The sequence below is a fragment of the Aphelocoma coerulescens genome, chromosome 12, assembly GCF_041296385.1.
Source record: "Aphelocoma coerulescens isolate FSJ_1873_10779 chromosome 12, UR_Acoe_1.0, whole genome shotgun sequence".
NCBI lineage: Eukaryota > Metazoa > Chordata > Aves > Passeriformes > Corvidae > Aphelocoma > Aphelocoma coerulescens.
The window spans coordinates 6,791,554-6,810,597 of NC_091026.1; the positions used below are offsets into that span (position 1 = coordinate 6,791,554).

Consider the following 19,044-nt stretch of genomic DNA (forward strand, 5'->3'; position numbering starts at 1 on the left):
GTGCTGACTGTACTGCCTGCACTGCCTGTGTGCCTGTACTGACTGTACTGCCTGTCTGCCTGTGTGCCTGTGCTGACTATACTGCCTGTCTGCCTGTACTGCCTGTGTGCCTGTACTGCCTGTACAGACTGCACTGCCTGTACTGCATGCACTGCCTGTGTTGCCTGCACTGCCTGTACTGCCTGTACAGTCTGTACCGCCTTTCTGCCTGTACCGCCTGCACTGCCTGTACCAACTGTACTGCCTGTGCTGCCTGTGCTGCCTGTAACTCCCTGTACCAACTGTACTGCCTGTCTGCCTGCGCTGCTTGTGCTACCTGTGCTGCCTGTTCTACCTGTGCTGCCTGTTCTGACTGTACTGCCTTCTGCTACTGCCTGCTCTGCCCAGCAGTCCCTGGATGAGGTGTGACCCTGACACCACCCTGCCCTCCAGCCAGCCCCACTCCACCACGCTCTGAAACTAAGAAAACTGATTTGAAAGTGTTAAAGATGGCACTGTTTTGTGTGTTAAATGTCTTTTCTTGGGTCCCAAGCAAACACTCAGGGCTGAGGGTCAGGCAGGGAGGAGGTCCTGACTGCACCCTGGCATTTGAATGTGGTTTGAAGGGTTCTCAGCAACGTCTGCCTGCTCCTGCCAGCACCGAGGAGTGTGGGTCCGGGCAGGAGTAGTTGTGCAGGAGTGGGGACTAATGCTGGTGCTATGGGAAGGGGGCAGAATTGCCCTTTGTGCTGGCAACACAGAGAGGACAATGTTGCTGGGGCCAAAGTCTTGGTGGTTTTGTAGCTCATGGGCTTGGCCACGTGAGCCCAAGCAGTGCAGGTGGGGGTACAGCCCCACGTCCTTCACTGGGGGCAGAAGCAATTCAGTTTTACTGAGGCAGGTGCTCCCCAAAAGGATGGCAGGCCACCACAGCTATTTAGCTATTGACAGGCTGGAGGAGCTGGGGTTGTTCACTCTGGAGAAGATAAGACTCCATGGGAAACTTAGAGCCCCTTCCGGTGCCTAAAGGGGCTCCAAGTCGGCGGAGAGGGACTTTGGATGAGGCGTGTAGTTATAGTACAAGGGATAATGGCTTTAAACTGACACCAGTTTTAGATTGGACATAAGGAAGAAATGCCCTGTGGCGAGGCACTGGCACATGTTTCACAGAGCAGTTGCGGCTGCCCCATCCCTGGCAGTGTCCAGGGTCAAGCTGGACGGGGGTCTGAGCATCCCGGTCCCATAAGTGAGGGAGGCCGGACCGCACGTTAACAGCGGCAGCGGGCCCCCACACCCCCGAACTACACCTCCCGGCGTGCCCTGCGGCGCGCGGCCGCTGCGCCTGCGCTCCGCTTGGAAGCTTCCAGTCGGCGCGCGAGGTGGCTGCTGGGTAGAAGACGGGCGGTCCTCTCGGCGCCATTTTGTGGCGAGGCAGTGAGAGGGGCTGCGCGGGTGTGCTCGGCGTGTGGTGCCGGACAGTGTTGTGCCGGGTGCCTGCGGATCCTGGGCGGCGGCATGGGCTCGGACAAGCGGTGAGCGGTGGCGGGAGGGCGAGGGGAGACGGGAGACGGGAGGAGGCGGGCAGTGGTGGGGGTTGCGGCGGGCGCTTCACTCTCTGAGCTCGGCCCGCTGTGCCCCGCAGGGTGAGCAGGACGGAGCGGAGCGGCCGCTATGGCTCCATCGTGGAGAGGGAGGACCGCGACGAGCGGGAGTCCCGCAGCCGGCGGAGAGATGACTACAAGCGGTCCAGTGAGGAGCGCCGCGGTGACCGCTATGATGACTATCGCGACTACGATAGTCGAGACTACGACAGCCGAGACTACGACAGCCGTGATAGCCGAGACTGCCGCGACTACGACAGTCGGGACTACGATAGTCGAGACAGCCGGGTCTGCCGGGACTACGATAGTCGCGACAGCCGCGATTGCCGCGACTACGATAGCCGAGATTGCCGCGACTACGACAGCCGGGACAGCCGAGACTACGATTGCCGGGACTACGATAGTCGGGATTGCCGAGACTACGACAGTCGCGATAGCCGAGACTATGACAGAGACTACGACAGCCGCGATTACGATAGCCCCGAGGTGAGCGGGGCGGGCGAGCGGGGTCGGGGGCCGGGGCGGGGGCTCCGGGCTCTGCGGGGTGGAGGGCACCGGGAGCGGGTTTGATCCTGGAGCGCTGCCCGAGGCCATGGGGCCCAGCCCCGGGCAGCGGCCGGTGTCCGTGCCGCCGTCCGCTCGTGTGGCACTGTGGGGACACGCTGCGGGGAATCGCGGTGGCTAATCCTGGGCGCTGGCTTCCAGAGGGAGCGGGAGCGCAGGAACAGCGACAAATCAGAGGACGGATACCATTCCGATGGGGACTACGGAGAGCACGACTACAGGAACGATATTAACGATGAAAAAGAAAGCAAGACCATCATGTTGCGTGGGCTCCCCATCACGGTTACAGAGAACGATGTGAGTAGCCGGGCAGGGCCGTGCCTGCCTTGCCCCCGGGCAAGGCCGTGCCGGAGCGGCTGCTGCCATTTTGTTGAGCGCTGCATCATGGTGGCCCGTCTCCAGCGCCGTCGCGCTGCCATTTTGAGTCCTGAAAGCATTTAAACTCTCAGTGTTAAGTAACAGAGGTCAGTTCAATGTTAACCAGTCCTTTTCAAACGGAACAACCCATGAATATTCGTTTTTTCACGCGTGTTTGGATGCTTTCCCTAAGAGTGGATTTTAAACTACCTGCTCTTTCCTGCTTTTCTGTATGGGAGGGAGGATGCAGATTTTTTTTGCACATCTCCCCGTTGCTGGGGGAGGGGGGCAGAGACAATGAGGTGGCACTCACCAGTTTTTCTGGTCTTTATCGAGGCCAGAACTTGTGACCGATGGGGTCACACCCAGTCACCGAGCTCCTTAGCCGAGCACAGCCCCGCACAAAGCTGCTTTGTGTGGGCACAGCTGTGGGAGTCAAAATGGCTGCTGCCGAGCTGACAGAGCAAGTACTGACGAGCTTGGTACTTGCTTGTCTAATTTCTTTAATAAAAAGATGTTGAAGCGTTAAAGTTTTTTTCTTTATGATAATTTTTTAGGTTTTTTTTTTCTTGCTGGGTTACTTTGGTTACCAAGCTATAAGCCCACAACTGTTACTTGAGGGGTAAAAGCTGAGCTGTCCCAGTTTGTTTTCAGTCAGACTCTGCCTCTGCCGTCGATGTGTTTATGCATTAATTGCTAGCACAGAGAATACTTTTGCACCATTTCTACAATGGATAGTTTTTCCTTTTTTTTTTGTTTTGGTTATTTGTTACCCTCCTGATATTGAGGGTTCCTAATCACAATATATTCCTGTAATATTTTCATGAGTGTTTGAAATCAAGTATAGGTTCCTGCATACAAATGAGACAGCCCAGTCAGACATCACTTAGAACACTTTAGAACAGTTCTTGTTTCTGAGATACTGATATTGTAGCTCTACAGTTGTGCAATAACTGTAACATAATTTATATGAATGTTTAATTTTGGATGCAGCATGTAGACAATGCATCTTGGAAATTACAGTTGAATTCTTAAGTTAACAGTGCTTCTGATTGTGTACACAATTTTTTTTAAATACATTTTTCATAAGATAAATCTACTTTCATTGCTGATATTATTCCCAGTCATCATATAAATGCACAGCTTTAGATAAATTGAGATTCTGCTGAGCAGCCCTGTTGCATGTAATGTAGTTTGAATTCTATGAAAGCTGCTGAAAAACCTTTTGTTTTCTGTTCTAGAATTTAAAAATTGGTGTTTATTTTTTCTCCATGCCTCTCTGCACAGTGACTTACATTGCCTGTGCTGCAGCCTAAGCAGCTTTGTTACAGCTGAAGAACTGATCTCTCTTCAGCTTTTTCTTTGATGATACGTTCTTCACAAATCTACTTTATCCTGAAAAACCGATGGGGATCTGTGAGAGGATGAGATTCTTAGCATGAGGCTTAGGAATACATTCATCATGGAGCCTTGCAGTGCAGGCTTCTTGTTTGTCATTGCTAGGAGTGAAGGGTATTTAGACATGCAGGGAGAGGGATACCAGCAGAGTTCTTTTTAAAAACTTGGGATCATGCACAGTCTTTGCCAAATACTGTCCAGATAATCCTAGAACACAAGACCATAGGGATTCAGATTCTGGATGATTCACTGTCCTGAGTGAGGATTACAGTTAGTTTAGCATGTAGCAAAAGATTATGTGGACTTGGATGCTCATCATTCGCCTGTTGGGTTCTCAGTAAACATTTTCTTTGTCCCTGAGATAGTGTTGAAAACATTGTTTTGTGTATCTCTTGCATGGTACTGCAAGGTAGGTTACTTCTGTGACCTCTGTTATTTCCCATCAAGTTACGAAAATTTTAACTGTTGGATCAAAATCTCCTGCAGATTCGCGAGCTTATTGAGTCCTTTGAAGGTCCTCAGCCTGCAGACGTGAGGCTGATGAAAAGAAAGACAGGTGAGAGCTCTTAATCCAGTTTTTGACATCGCCTTCCTCTTCCCCAGCCCAAAAGAGTATCCAGAATTGTCCCCAAACTGCAAGCACATGCAATAAAAAAACCCCAAAAAACTGAAAGGTTTGCCATGGCTAAGGAATGTGGCTTTTTGGAAGACTTAGATAGCTGGTCAACATGTTAAAAGAAGTCTGTCTACAGGGGGTTTTGTTAACAGGTGTTGGTAAGTAATAATAGTATAAACCCATTTAATAGTATGTAGTCTGTTGCATGGTATCCCTTAAACATGGATTCAAATCGAGTGAAATGTAGCCAGTTAAGGCAGCTTGGTTCCTTGCCATGGCAAAATAACGAGCAGATCCCAGCAGTTGACGTCGCATTTGTAAAGCTGCTTTGTCATGAAGTAATGAAGCAGTTGGAGAGAGATTCGCCTGTTTTAAAGGAACTGACTAACACAAGTATCCCGTCTATATCTGAATGCTGTCTCTAGGTGTAAGCCGTGGTTTCGCCTTCGTGGAGTTTTATCACTTTCAAGATGCTACCAGCTGGATGGAAGCCAATCAGGTTGCTTCACTCACCAAGTCTAGATATTCCTGAAAATGGAACAAGTCTGTACAGTTTAACAAAGAAAAAAAAAAAAAAGAAAAAATAGAGGTGGAAGGAGTGGTTTGTTCCATAACAGTGATTTAAAAGAATAAAAGCTTTGTATATATTAAAATTTGTAACATACAAGGTAAAACTAGGAGAAAAAGTTCTACTTTAGTAAAAGGTGCCATTGTTTTAAATGACTTGGTTTCCATTTAATTGGCTCATGAAGATTTGGTTAGCAGTTGTTAGAGAATCCTAGCTTATTTCCACTTGGCGTTTCATTCTCTGTTGTCAGAGAAAGCACCACATGTCTGTGATACATTGGTATTAACCCTGAAAGAGAAGTGTCAGTTCTTGGCACTAATCTGTTACCCTGGTTTAAGAGGGGGAACTGGCTCTTCTAGAGGAAAAAGCATGTTCATTGCAAATAAATTAGGCAGAGAGTGAGTTCTCACATCTGTTAGGCTCTGTATTTTGGCTTTTTTGTTACTATGACTTGATAAGGAGCCAAAATGCAGTAAGAATCCTCTGGTTTGTTTTCCCATGAGATTTTCCTGTAGCACTGCAAACAATTTCACTTGCTTTCGCTACTTTTTTGAGTATTCATAACCTATTTTAACAACAGAACTTAAAAATAACTCTCAAAGTGAGCAAATGCATCAAATTACTGACTTTTCTTGCACTTGAATATTTGATGCAGTGGTCCCATGACAGCATAATTGCTGTTTTTCTGCTCTGTTCATGTTACAATAAAGTAATGGCACTATAAATAGGATTCATGGCAGTTCCAGCAAATGAAATTTGTTGTACACCTTGTGCTGGAATAGTGTTTGGTATGTCCCACGCTATGGGTGATTTCCCCAGCCAGAGAGCAGCTTTCAAATTCTGTTTTCCTGGCATGCTGCTCAGTTAGGGCAGGTGGCTGCAGGGGAAAGACTAATATCAAGAAATGAATGCTGAGCATATTTTCAGAAATTGATTGTTTTAATATATACAAAGCTGTACTGATGCATATTATTGAAATATATTCAAATTCACTCCATTAACCAGCCACCTTAGTAGTAGGGAAAACATAGCCTGTCCCCAGCAGCCGGGTTGCTGACTGTTAGATGACAGAATGATGTATTGCAGCTATGCCAGCAGCCTTGTTTCTATGTGTGCACATCCAGTGAGTGCTGGGCCCTCCAACCCTCCCTCCTGCCGGTAGGAGCAATGGCTTTGCCCTATTTAGTTGTGCAGAATGTGAGAGCCTTGTTCATGCTACATGCTAGATCTGTGTCAGACCCTGTTATCGGAAAAGCCGCTGGTCCTGACACTGTGGTACCTCTGCAGAAAGCCAACCTGCCATAAAAATGGTTCTGCCATTGCAGTGTCTGGGGTGTGGCCTCTAATATGCACTTCCTCAGATGTGCTTCCACCTGTTTGACCAAAATATGTTGATAGCCATATTTTGAAAGGTCATTCTGCATACCCACGCTTGGCAAAGCGTGAGGCTAAGAGTCAAGGCTTCTTAATAGCTGTAAATTCCTGACTCCTCTGAAGTCAGAGGACGTGCTGAAAGCATTATGAACTTTTCCTACCCCTGGAGAAGCTTCACGTGCAGTCTAGTTACTCATTTTGGAGAGCTCCTGCCTGAATGAAGAACACAAACCTCTTGTGCAGGCTTCCAATTGAACTGATGCAATAGTCAAATGAAACCACTCTTGAGTTACGTTTCAGTTGATGGCACTTGTAATCCAGCCTTCAAGAAGTCTAAGCAGGGTCCCTTTGGGAGGAATTACTGTATTTTCAAGGGGACACTTCTGAAGTGTGCTTGGAAAAGTAAATTCAAATGCGGTTAAAAAGTCTGGGGTGTTTGGAGTAGGGGACGAAGTGAAGCAGTCACCTAAGGACATGTTTAAAAAGTCGCTCAGTGCTATACCAGAAGTGAATAGAAATGTGGGGGCAAAGAGACTCCTAAAAATGTGTTAATCTGAACGCAGCAGATTAGGACTGTCTCCTTCGAGACACTTTGTGGTTCCATGTCAGCGTTTAGTGTTTGGCAGCTTTTTCAACACTCCCTGATTCCGTTTATCTTTGCTCCACATCCCATTCTCTTACTGCCCTCGTCCTCCTCTCTGCAGGATTGGATGGGCAGGGTGTAGGTGGCGGTGGTTGTCCTCCACATCCTCCCCATATGTTGTCCATTTAATTCAGGAGCACTGATTCCTCCGAAGGGTGCTCTACCATGGGAAAATGGACATGTGTGTCTTGATACAGGAATAATTGAAACCATTTTTTTTGCAGAAAAAGCTGGTGATTCAAGGGAAGCAGATTGCAATGCACTACAGCAACCCAAGGCCTAAATTTGAGGACTGGCTCTGCAACAAGGTACAACACGTGTTTTTATGGGAGGGTTTGTCTTGGCTCTAGAGCTTTCCACTTGCTCAGTTGTTTAAAGAAAGTGACACCTGAATCAAACCTGCTCTTGCTCCCCATAAAGTTAAATTATTCTCCAGCATGTGCTCCCTTTCAGCATTGTGCTTCTTATAGTAGTCACTATGCTGGGATTGTAAGCTTAAGACCACGCAGTTAAGTAACTTGGGATGACTAAGGAGAAAGTAGCTGGGATGTTCTGAAAAGCAGCTGTGGTGCAAATAGGGGGGGCTTTCAATGTTCTGGGTTATTCCGGTGGGTTTAGCTTTGTTGTGTTACTTTGTGTGAATGTCAGGGGTTTTTTTAGTATACAGCAAATGCAGCATTATTAAAATTATCCAAGTTCTTACCAGGCTTCTTTTGTTTGTCACAGTGCTGCCTTTACAACTTCAGAAGGAGGCTAAAATGCTTCCGCTGTGGAGCGGACAAATTTGGTACGTTATCATGATCTCTTTTGTGTTTGGTTTTGTGGGAAGCTTTCTGGTCTATGTAGGAAGCAGAGTTTTGTGTAGGTTCTAGACTGACTTATGAAATACTGAGCTTGAAGTGAATGAGCCATGTCCTGACTGAAATATTTTCTCTTCTTACAAAGATTCAGAACAGGAGGTACCACCTGGAGCAGCAGAAGCTGTTCAGTCTGTGGATTATTACTGTGATAGTAAGTGATCTTTGACTTATTCTAGAATGTGAAATGTAAACATGGGTACTAAAAATCCTTCCTGTACCTCAGCCTGCCAGCTGAAGGACTTGAAACACTCTGCAAAGCCATGGTGTGCACTGCTAATGTCATACTTTTTCTCCTCAGCCATCATTCTCCGAAACATTGCTCCTCACACAGTAGTGGAATCCATCATGACTGCCTTGTCTCCGTATGCATCTCTGGCAGTCAATAATATTCGTCTTATCAAAGACAAGCAGACTCAGCAGAACAGAGGCTTTGCATTTGTGCAGCTGTCTTCTGCCATGGTGAGGACCTTACTGGTGTTCTGGAGAGAAACAGCTGGTTAACCTCCTCCTCTCCCTGCAGCATTCAGAGCCCTGAGCTGTCTGAAGGACTGGCCCCCTTCAAGGAATTTTGGTGTGGATACAGTGTGTTAAAGCTGATGATAGGTAGCTGCAGTTTGAAAGAACGTGGTGGGATGTTGGGAGCACATTGAAAAGCTATTTTTGTAGCAGAGTGCTGTTCTGGATTGCAGCTTAGCTTTGTGCTTGGATTGCAAAAATAATGGTGTGGGATTGTACTTTGTTGACAGATTGTAAGATCTGGGGCATACGGTGTGGGAGCAGGTGCATGGAATTAGGCTTCTTCCAGCTTGAAAAGAGAGGAGGAGGCAGATGTTGCTCTTTTCGGCAGCATCCAGTGGGAGGGTGTAGGGACAGCAGAAAAATATTCTCAAGGATACATAAGGATGGGACAATAGGCAACAGCCATAAATTGAAATACAGGAAATGGCAGTGAGGTACAATAAAAGCCTCCTAAGTTTCAGGGAGGTCTCATGCTGGCATGGGGTCCCTGAAGGGCAGTGAATTTCTCTTCCTGGAGGTGGATGTGACACTGAGGGATGTGGTGTAGTGGTGGACTTGGCAATGCTGGGTTAACAGTTGGACTCGATGATTTTCAAGATCCTTTCCAGCCTAAATGGTTCCGTGAGTCTGTACACCAGACTCGAGCAGCAGTGTGATCTGTTTGGACCTGCTTTAGTTGGCAGAAAGCAGATGGTTAGATTAAACCAGGTGCCTGATCTCAGTTTTTGCTGATGTCCTGTTTGGAGTAATTTGGATCTTGATAAAGCTAAGATTTTTGGAATGTATTTAATATTTAGTGACCCAGGGAAATGCTCAGTATTTTCACATGGGCTGTTATAGGTCTCACTGTGCTCTTCTGCCTGTGTGTAATATGAGGAGGTAGAGGTGTTTTTACATCTCTAGCTCTTTTCAGTGGCTGTACATGAAAAGGTGGAATTTGGGGAACTTCTGAATCCCCCTCAGTAAACTGCCTTTCATAATAATGAGTGTTTTTTGTTGTAGGATGCTTCTCAACTGCTACAGATTTTACAAAGTCTTCAGCCACCGTTAAAAATTGATGGCAAAACAATTGGTGTTGACTTTGCAAAGAGTGCCAGAAAGTGAGTTGTGATAGCAGTCAATTGCACTTTTAGTTTTTGCTTTTTTTTTTATTTATACACCCACCCCTTCCCTTTATATTGGATGGTTTCTTCGTGTCACCCAGACTTTTATTAAGCTGGTTCTAACTCCAGTTTTGCTTCCCTTGAGTCACTCATGTTGCATGCATCCTGCTCCTCACTGTGTATGAGAAGAGTGAAAGCAGTGTTCCCCACACCCCTGTTTCCAGTCCTCTGAAGATAACACCGTAACTGCTTGTGTGCACAGCACATTTGTTTCCTTGGAGACCTCCTGACTTGTTACTGGCTCTACAACAATGAACCTGAAGTTCCTTTACTTGCCAAGCAGTGTTTTGGCTCATTCATTCCATCACAAATGTTCTATAACTGCCAAGAAATCCATGTGTGAGGGGCAGACTCCACCTCCTTGCATGGGAGACACTTGAGAAAAAAGCAGTACTTACTCAGGTGCCTGATTTTTGTGATTGCAGAGATCTGCTTCTCCCAGATGGTAACAGAGTCAGCGCCTTCTCTGTGGCAAGCACAGCCATTGCTGCAGCTCAGTGGTCATCCACTCAGGTATGATTTGGAGACTGTTCCTCATAGTCTTGCTTTCCTGAAAATTGAAATGCAGCCCATGGAATTGCCCTGCTGGCCACTTGCTTGGTTGAACTGTTTAATGGTAGATCCAGCTATGACACATCCACTCCACAATCAATTTGGAGCCTAGGCAGTGGGGTGCATGAAATTCTTTAATAAAGTAGTTTAGCTGTCCCTGAAAAAAATTACCCTCTTGAATTTCAGCCACAGACTGGAGAGGGCAGCACCCTTGACTACAGCTACCTCCAGTCAGGACAGGATGGATACTCACAGTATGCTCAGGTTAGTAGGAGAGATCGTGCTCTAACCAGTTGTCATAATTTGGGTATGCAAATTATTCACCTTGTGTTGTCATTCATTTCCCTTTGCAGTATTCCCAGGATTATCAACAGTACTACCAAAATCAAGGAGGAGTGTTGGACACAGACACAGCTACCATATCAGGTAGTGCTTCCTGCATCTGAGAAGCAGTTGTTTGTAATGATAATTTTGCAGTAGTGATAGTATTTTGCCTCAGCCTTTTATGTTATTTTGCTGTGTAAAAGAAGACTTGGTTTATTTTGCTCTCAGGATGTCTGAATGAGGATGCATTAGTAGAGAACTGTAACACATTTGTTGAAGTGGAACCTCTGGTGCAAGATTAGAGAGAAGCCTCAGTTTCAGACTATTGACAAAGGCCTTGAACTTATGAGAGCTGTGTAAGCAGCTCTAGCAGATGTTCAGCACTAACAGCTGTAGAGGCCAGGAACTGCTGATTTTGGGAGCAGAATATTGCCTCCTGAAAAGGAAACTATTCCTTGTCTGGGTAGAAGATACCCACTGTGTATCTATCTCCTGTTGAACGTTTATTGCCTTGTTTGACTGCTGGAGCTGGAACTAGTGGCTGAAACTATAAACAAAGTAATTTTAGCTCTAGGATGCAGAACTGTTTTACAAATTAGTTGGCTTATGCATTGCTGCTCTCTTTTGGCAGGAGCTCCGGTCACTACCACCACAGCAGCAGTTGTGTCCCAGAGTCCTCAGCTGTATAATCAGCAGACAAACTCACCTGACTCTCCGGTAATTACAGCACTGATGAGCCCTTGCTTTCCAAGCCTGGGATATGTGGCTTAGCTGTAGCCTTTGCTTTTTAAAGTGGGTGGTACAGCAAAGCTTCTGAGTGTCCATGGGTTAGTCACAGTGCTTGTGGTCCTAAGTCACCTGCCGTTTCTTCTCTGTGATGGTTTTGTTCCTTGCTAAAGGTGAGTGCCAAGCGTGCTGGTGAGGAGGAGTTAGCTGTCGTACGTGTGGGGTGCACTGCTCATGCCTTGGCTCGCTGTCCTTGTTTTCTTGGTGACAGATTTTCTAATTGAGGTTTGTGGTTTGGGTTTTTTTCAGACACAATCAGCACCACCTACCACTAGCACTCAGGCACAGGCGGCTCCTCCGACTGGCGTGGTGCCTGGAACCAAGTACGGTAAGTGCTCGGGAGCTGCTCTTGGGGACAGGTTTCTGTCACTGTAGCAAGAGAGACTCGGCTTTGGCCAAGTGCTCCATGACCGTGTCATGGTGAAGCTGCCCCTGGAGAGTGTTGGCTGCACGGGTGATTAAGAGCCCTTTACAGACATGTCTGCCGTCGTGGCTGCTATAATCTCCGAATTTTACCTGAAATGTAGAAAGATACCTGTCTGAATTCGTCTGGAACGACCATGTCCCACACTTTAATTTTTTTACAGCTGTCCCTGATACTTCCACCTACCAATATGATGAATCTTCAGGATATTATTATGATCCTATAACAGGGCTCTACTATGATCCTAATTCCCAGGTAAACACAAGTTCTTCCCACATGTCTTAACTGTTAAGGTCCATTAGTTCCTTATCTCTCATCATACGAGTGACATTTGAAGTGCACGACATACCAAATGTTGCAGATAACTCAGCGCTGTGTGTAGGGCTGGGACTTGATTTCCCTCTGGTATAGCCCTGCATTTTTCTCTCCTTTTTCTTAATTTTCCTCCACGTTTGGCCCATATAGGATTAGCACTTGTCACAGCCACTGTAACTGAGCTATTTCGTTGCGGAGTGCCCAGCAAAGTGCACCCAGCTCTGGGCTCTGGTGGGTCGTCTCTTGGGAGAAGCAAAAGATGCTCCATAGTGCTGTTGGGCAGAACTGCCTGTGTGTGGGGACAGAGGCTTCAGCCACTTTCTGCCTTTTGACTCCTCTGTGGAGTCTGCAAAACTTGTTTGGACTCTACAAAACGCCTTCCCGTGTGGTGCAGTAGTGTGAATCAGCTTGCTTGGGTTCTCCCGTGGACACTGAGCTCCTGTGAGGTGTTTAACTGTCTGCCTATCCTTCCCTCTGGCAGTATTACTACAATGCCTTAACCCAGCAGTACCTGTACTGGGATGGCGAAAAGGAGACCTACATGCCTGCAGCAGAAGGTGTCACATACCAACAGACGGCTACCACAACCACCACCAAAGAAGTGAAAGAGAAGAAAGAGAAGCCTAAAAGTAAAACAGCCCAACAGGTAACAGAATGGGATCATCACTGGGATAAAGTCTTCTCTGTGGAACGGGATAGTATTTCTCCTTTTTCATGACAAAGGAAATCCTAGGTTATTCAGTGGGGGTGCATGCGTTCAATTTGCAGGCATTGTGGGGGGCTGAGGAGAGGTGGAGTTGGCAAGGCTGCAGTGCAGAAATAAGCTCTGCATAGGAGGAGTGCTTATGGAATCCTGCCAGGATCAGTGGGAGTATAACTGAGCCGTCACTTAGAGGATTAGCTTGATAAGAAGGGTTTGTACAGTAAAAGCAGCAAGCTGCGTTATCTTTGAACACCGTATACAGGGAAACAGCTGCACTACATCCAGTGTCCCGTGGTTTAAAAATAAAAGGTAGTGGGTTGACTTGTTCTGAAGCTGCATGTGAGATTGAATACATGTCATAAGAGATTGATAGCTTTGAGAGGAGCTGTGTGAGCAAACCACTCTGCATTTCAGATTGCTAAAGACATGGAGCGCTGGGCAAAGAGTTTGAACAAGCAGAAAGAGAACTTCAAGAATAGCTTCCAGCCACTGAGTACCAGGGAGGAGGAGCGGAAGGAGTCAGCAGCTGCAGATGCAGGCTTTGCCCTCTTTGAGAAAAAGGTGAAGGTGCTGGCAGTGGTGTGAGGTGGGGGGTTGTGTGACAGAGTTCCCTGCTCACGGCATTCTTGTCTCATCCAGGGAGCTCTGTCTGAGCGACAGCAGATCCTGCCGGAGGTGTTGAAAAATGGGGATGATGAAAATCCACTAAAGGTGAGTATGGTAGAGGAGCTCTAGCCAGTACTTGCTTTCCAACTTGGATTTCCATGGAATCACCTGTAAAAAGTGATGCTGGTGGTTGCAGTGGTGTGGTGCAAGTGCAGTAGGCTGGGTGACTCAGATACACTGAGGACAGCTGTGATTCTTTCTAGCCTCAAGCTCAGTTTGGGTTTTGAGGTTTCTACATAGGCTGTACTTAAAAGTATTGTTTGGCTAGTGGGAACTGTCTTGCAGCCACTGTGGTATGTATTTCTTTTGAGTTGCAGTACTGTTGAAGTGTGGGCCCAGTACTTAATAGAACAAGAACCCTTGCAACAGAGGTGGCAGAGAAGGCTGAAATACTGAACACCTTTGTTTTAGTCTTCGCTGCCAAGGCCAGCCCTTAGGAATCCCTGACCCTGGGGAACATGAGTAAAAGAAGTGGTACTGTGAGGGTGACTGAGCACTGGAAAGGTTTCCTAGAGAGGCTGTGGAGTCTCCTTCCCTGGAGATACTCAGGGGTCATCATGACGTAGTCCTGAGCAGTATGTGCTAGTGGGGGACCCTGTTTAAGCAGGGAGGTTGGACTGGATGACCTGCAGTGGTCCCATCCACCCTCAAGCATTCTGTGATTTCATCCTTAGTAGTGGGAGCATGCTGTTCCTCCTGTGACACACATCTGCAGCCTGTGTTCCCTCTTTGTGCTCTCTGAACTGTGGTGGCACTGTTGCAGTCCCCTTCATGCTGTCTTGCCTTTTCAGCGCGGCCTTGTGGCTGCCTACAGTGGTGACAGCGATAACGATGAAGACTTACTGGAAAGAATGGAGAATGAGGAGGAGAAGCTGACTGACTGGAAGAAGATGGCTTGTCTGCTGTGTAGAAGGCAGTTCCCAAACAAAGATGCTCTTATTCGACACCAACAGCTGTCTGACTTGCACAAGGTAGTTACACTGTGTGGCGAGGAAAATACTTGGTCGTCATAATTCAGTGCGTAAAGCAAAGCCACGAGGCATGTTGCTGTATGGAAAACTATTTCTCTTAAAGTGAAAATCTGCAAGTGAATTGTTGCTCTGCCAAAAGTCACTACTTCATTTAAGAGCTGTTGTGCATTTCATGTTAAAGGGAATCTCTCTTCTTGTTTCAGCAAAACATGGATATCTATAGGAGATCAAAGCTTTCTGAGCAGGAACTTGAGGCCTTGGAGCTGCGTGAGAGAGAGGTCAGTGTTGAGATTGAGCAGATGAGTAGTTAATGGAAAACGTGCACAGGTGATCTGTTGAGCTCTCCTTATCCTGACACACGTCACTCGAGATAATCCTTGTAAGCCAACCGCTTTTCCAGTCGAGGTTCAGAGCTGCCCTGTTACATGGAGGGAAGTGTCCCATATCCCACAGCTATGGCTTAACAGGGAAGGCTCATTCCATCTCTAGCTCAGGGCTGCCAGACTGGGACTAGAAACCTGCAAGTCTCTTCCTGCCCCAGTGCTGGTTCAGATGGTGCTCCAGGGACTTGGGTCTGTGGCTCTGCTCTTGGTGGTGTTAATATTAGTGGGCTGCAGTCTACAGCGTTTATCTGACTCCGATAGCTCAAAGGTGAACAAAAGTGTCTTGAAATCCGTGCTAACTGTAGTTGCCTTGTGCAGATGAAATACAGAGACAGAGCAGCTGAGAGGCGGGAAAAGTACGGCATCCCCGAGCCCCCGGAGCCCAAGCGCAAGAAGGTCTACGATGCAGGCACAGTGTACGTATCTGAAAGCTCCTCAGCAGCTGCCTCCGTGAGCAGTGTGGGTAACTTGTTAACTCACCTCTTTTTCCCACAGCAATTACGAGCAGCCCACCAAAGATGGCCTTGACAACAGTAATATAGGGAACAAGATGCTGCAGGCCATGGGCTGGAGGGAAGGTTCAGGCTTGGGAAGAAAATGCCAGGGCATCACAGCACCCATTGAGGTAAGTGAAGAGGAGTGTCTCTGAGGAGATTCGGTGCCTTTGTTTTTTTCTTTTTTAACTAGAAGCACTTGCTGCTGAAGAGCTCTGAAGGAATAAACTGCCAGCCACAGCAAACCTGCCTCTGTTTATGTTGGCTCCTGCTCATGTTTGTCCCATCGGATGCTGAAGCAGAGGCAGGGCTGTGCCTTCCTCCTTTTGGTACTTGACTGCTGAGGTGCTGTGGCCCCAGTCCCTTAGGGATGGCTGCCCTCCCTCCAGTCACTGTGTTTCCTGGCTTTGCCTGTGCTCCAGGTTGTGCTGTGCAGTCAAAGTGGGGTCAGAGTAGCATGGAGCCAGTGAGAGTGTGGTGTTAGGTATACTCCAGCCTCTTGCTGTCTGTGGTGGTATTTATGGCTGTGGGGATCCCCAGGGAAGCTTGGGAAACTGGCTGGATTGATGGGATTTCTGGTTGTGCCATCATGGTGGTCTGGCCACTCGCTGCAGAGCTGAAGTGTTTCTCTCTTCCCTTGCAGGCCCAAGTACGAATGAGAGGAGCTGGCTTGGGAGCCAAGGGCAGCTCCTACGGTGTCTCCACGGCAGATTCGTACAAAGATGCGGTGCGGAAAGCCATGTTCGCTCGCTTCACGGAGATGGAGTAACCCCTCTGGCCTGCAGAGCACTTCCTTGTTAGCAAGAACTGACTGTTAAACTCCGTAGCCTTGGTGACCTGGCTGTATCCTGGTTTTGGTTTAGAGTTGACCATTTCATTCCCTTGGACGTTGTTCCCTGCTGAGCATGTAACAAACGCTTCCATGAGCAGATTGTTTGAACTGACCCAACTTCATGCTGGAGAGCTCCTGGTTTAGACCAAAGGGGGATGGCTGATCTTTGTATGGTCGTGTATATAGTGTAATGTATTCTGTGTTTTAGCCTGGTGTCCAGGTACTGCTTCTGCCCTCTGGAGCAGCAGCAGGACCTGTTAGCTGTGCTTTCAAACTGTCTTTGCTCTCCTTTTGTTGTATTGTCTGTCTGGGTTTTTTTGAGAATTTTCCTGTACATTTTGTATGATACATCTTTGTATAGACTTTTTGAAGACTTTGATTCTAGTTGCCAATTTGGCTCATTTCCAAATGAAATACATCCAAAAATTATCCTATTTCTGTTTCTCGGTGGGTGAATGAAGAATTAAGTTGCCAATGCTACTTGTCCTTTCTGTCGTTCTGCTTCTTCCTTGATGAGACTTCATCCTGGAGTCTCTGTTCTGTGCAGCTCTCCACTCGCCTCCCTCCTTTCATCCCTGTGCTGTGCGTTGTTCTCAGCATCTTTCTCACAGCTCCAGCATGGATGGTGGCTGCTGGAGCATCAGATCTCTCTGTAGCCCTTCTTGCTGTAGGAGCAGGAGAGTCTGTGCCTGCCCAGGCCCCCCTGGGTGTTCGGTGCTGGTCCTGTGGTGGGTAGGGGGGTGGCAGGGAGTGGGGTGACATGTGTGGCACCTCTGGGAAGGTTTATGTGCTCCACCTCGGCTTCTGGCACACCTCGATGCTGTGGGGGGCTGTGGCCAGCTGGGTGATGGGAAGACAGGGTTCACCAGAGGTGTCCTGCAGCTGTCCTGTTGCTGCCTTTCTGTTCCTCTGCCTGTGCTGTGTCTTGTTCACACTCCTCTCTTCCCAAGAGCCAAGATGAGCAGAGCAGGTCTCAGCCCTGAGCTCTGCCTTTGCTGACGCTGTTGGCTGTGGGTCTTGCTCAGCCTCCACACAAAACTGAGCTAGCAGCGGGCTTTCCTACTGTCCAGGTGGGCATAGGAAGGGTAGAATGAAGCAGGAGCAGCTTCACTCATGCTTGGGGCAAAGTCCTTCTGGGGGTCAAGGCCAGCACCCTGTGGCTGCTTTTTGGAGTGGGTGAATCCTGCTTTGCAGGCTGCTGCAGCTGCACTTGTGTCCGTATTGTACGGTCAGGCCCCTGCCTGATTTTTTTAGGGGTGCCTGGCTTGGGGTTAGCCACGGTGGAGAATCCCCGCACCTCTGCCTCGGGACCGGGACTGCAGGGCTTGGGGTCCCTGCTGGAGTCCCCGTGCCGTTCCACCAGGTGGCAGGCGTGGCCCGGCTGTGACAGCTTGTGGAACATTTCCTCTATGCAGGACTGCCCAGCGTCGCCGGGGCCCCAGGGCTTCGTCCTAGCGTGTGACATTCCCTCTTCGGCTCCACAGAGGAAGCCGAGTGGCTTGAAACAACGTAGAAGTGCTAGCTCCCTGCCGCAGCTTCCCCCGAGGGTGATGGTAGAGAAGGCAGGCCTGGTGCACTGCGACAGTGCCCCGTGTGCCTGCGGCAACCTCCCCCCACTCCCCTCCCGTGTGTCCCGGCTGGCGACACAGCGAAGTGCTTTGCTGCTCTGGGCTGTAAATGGGGGGTCTGTTTCCCAGCAGGTGGGTTCGATGGATCGATAAAGTGCATTTGTGTAGCTCAGCTTCTTCCCAGCCCAATCGATCCCTGTCCCAGTGCATCCTCCTGATGAGGGGTGATGCTGCGGGCACGGGGGGAGGGCGTGTGGTGGGCACAGCACAGTGGTCTGTCAGGTTCACTCCCTCCTTGCTGCAGCAAAATGCTGCCCCAGTGCCAGGAGCCAAGCCAGCCCCAGCTGCTACCTCCCGCAGAGCAGTTGCAGTGGGGAGCCAGCAGCATTTCATGGGGGCACAGGGAGCTGCTTGTGGGGATAACTGCTAGAATGGGGTGCCCAAAGCAGGGTCCCTTGCTGGGGCAAGGCTTTAATGGGGTCCTGGGCTTGCAGCCATCCCCTCTTGGTTAGATGGGTTAAAACCCCCCTTCCTGGGTTAAGGCACTGCTGCTGGGTGCCCAGGGAACAGGAGAAGCTGGGGGGGTTGCATGCAGCTCCACCACTTCCAGGCATGCCCCCAAATCCCATGCCAAGCGCTGGGGCAGGGCATGGAGGCACCGCCGCCTGCCAGCACCCGCACCTCCAATTTAGGCAGCACAGCGCGGCTGTTCGTGACTGAATGCACCATGGCCCACAGCCTTCAGAGGGACGTGGTGTCCCTGCCTCCCCGGGGACCGACCTCTGTGGGGGCGGGAGGAGAAGCTGTGGGATGGGGCCAGCCCCAGAAGTGTGCAGTGACAAGGCAGGATCCCCCTCGGAGCAAGAGGAGGAGCTGCCTTGGGCATGGCTTGCAGGGCTGCCAGTGCACCAATCCCTCTGCAGCTGAACCTGAGCCTGATGCAAGGTGCCCCAAAAAGGTGCCAGGCCGCAGTCAAAATGCTGGGGGGCTGAAGCTGGTCCCACCAGGAATGCAGAGGGAGACAGAACACTGGAGAGAGGCTTGTGGAGCTGGGCAGAGATGCAAGAGCAGTCTCTGGATGGGCAGAGCTTCACTGCACTCCTATGCTTTTGTTTCCCTATCGCTGAGCAGCCACAAGGTTTCTCTGTGGCTGACAATGGAAAAGTAAAGGCACTAAGCCCCAGAGCACGTGGAGCCCCTAGGCTAGGGGTAAAGGGGGGACCCCCAGAGGGACCCTCTGCCCTTTGCCATGGTCAATAGGTACATGAGAGCAGGACTTCAGCCAGGGGCTCCTTCTAGGCACAGGGCAGCTGCTCCCTCCAGCACCTACAATATGCAGAATCTAAGGCCCCTGTTGCTGTAGTTTTAAAGTTTGGGATTTTTC

The 19,044-nt window shown here is 48.9% G+C and overlaps 1 protein-coding gene across 1 annotated transcript; it reads left to right on the top strand.

Annotated features, from left to right (window-relative positions):
- Positions 1 to 1,369: 1,369 nt before the first annotated feature.
- RBM5 (RNA binding motif protein 5) lies at positions 1,370 to 16,526 on the top strand. The gene is made up of 24 exons (XM_069028368.1): positions 1,370 to 1,511; positions 1,622 to 2,066; positions 2,286 to 2,441; positions 4,386 to 4,455; positions 4,941 to 5,014; positions 7,325 to 7,408; positions 7,827 to 7,887; positions 8,046 to 8,111; positions 8,259 to 8,419; positions 9,482 to 9,579; positions 10,068 to 10,155; positions 10,381 to 10,458; positions 10,548 to 10,620; positions 11,150 to 11,235; positions 11,554 to 11,632; positions 11,892 to 11,983; positions 12,525 to 12,689; positions 13,161 to 13,307; positions 13,386 to 13,457; positions 14,204 to 14,383; positions 14,587 to 14,661; positions 15,085 to 15,182; positions 15,262 to 15,391; positions 15,904 to 16,526. The coding sequence occupies exons 1-24, from the start codon at positions 1,495 to 1,497 to the stop codon at positions 16,027 to 16,029; spliced, it is 2,721 nt and encodes a 906-aa protein (XP_068884469.1). The 5' UTR covers positions 1,370 to 1,494; the 3' UTR covers positions 16,030 to 16,526.
- The last annotated feature ends 2,518 nt before the right edge of the window (positions 16,527 to 19,044 follow it).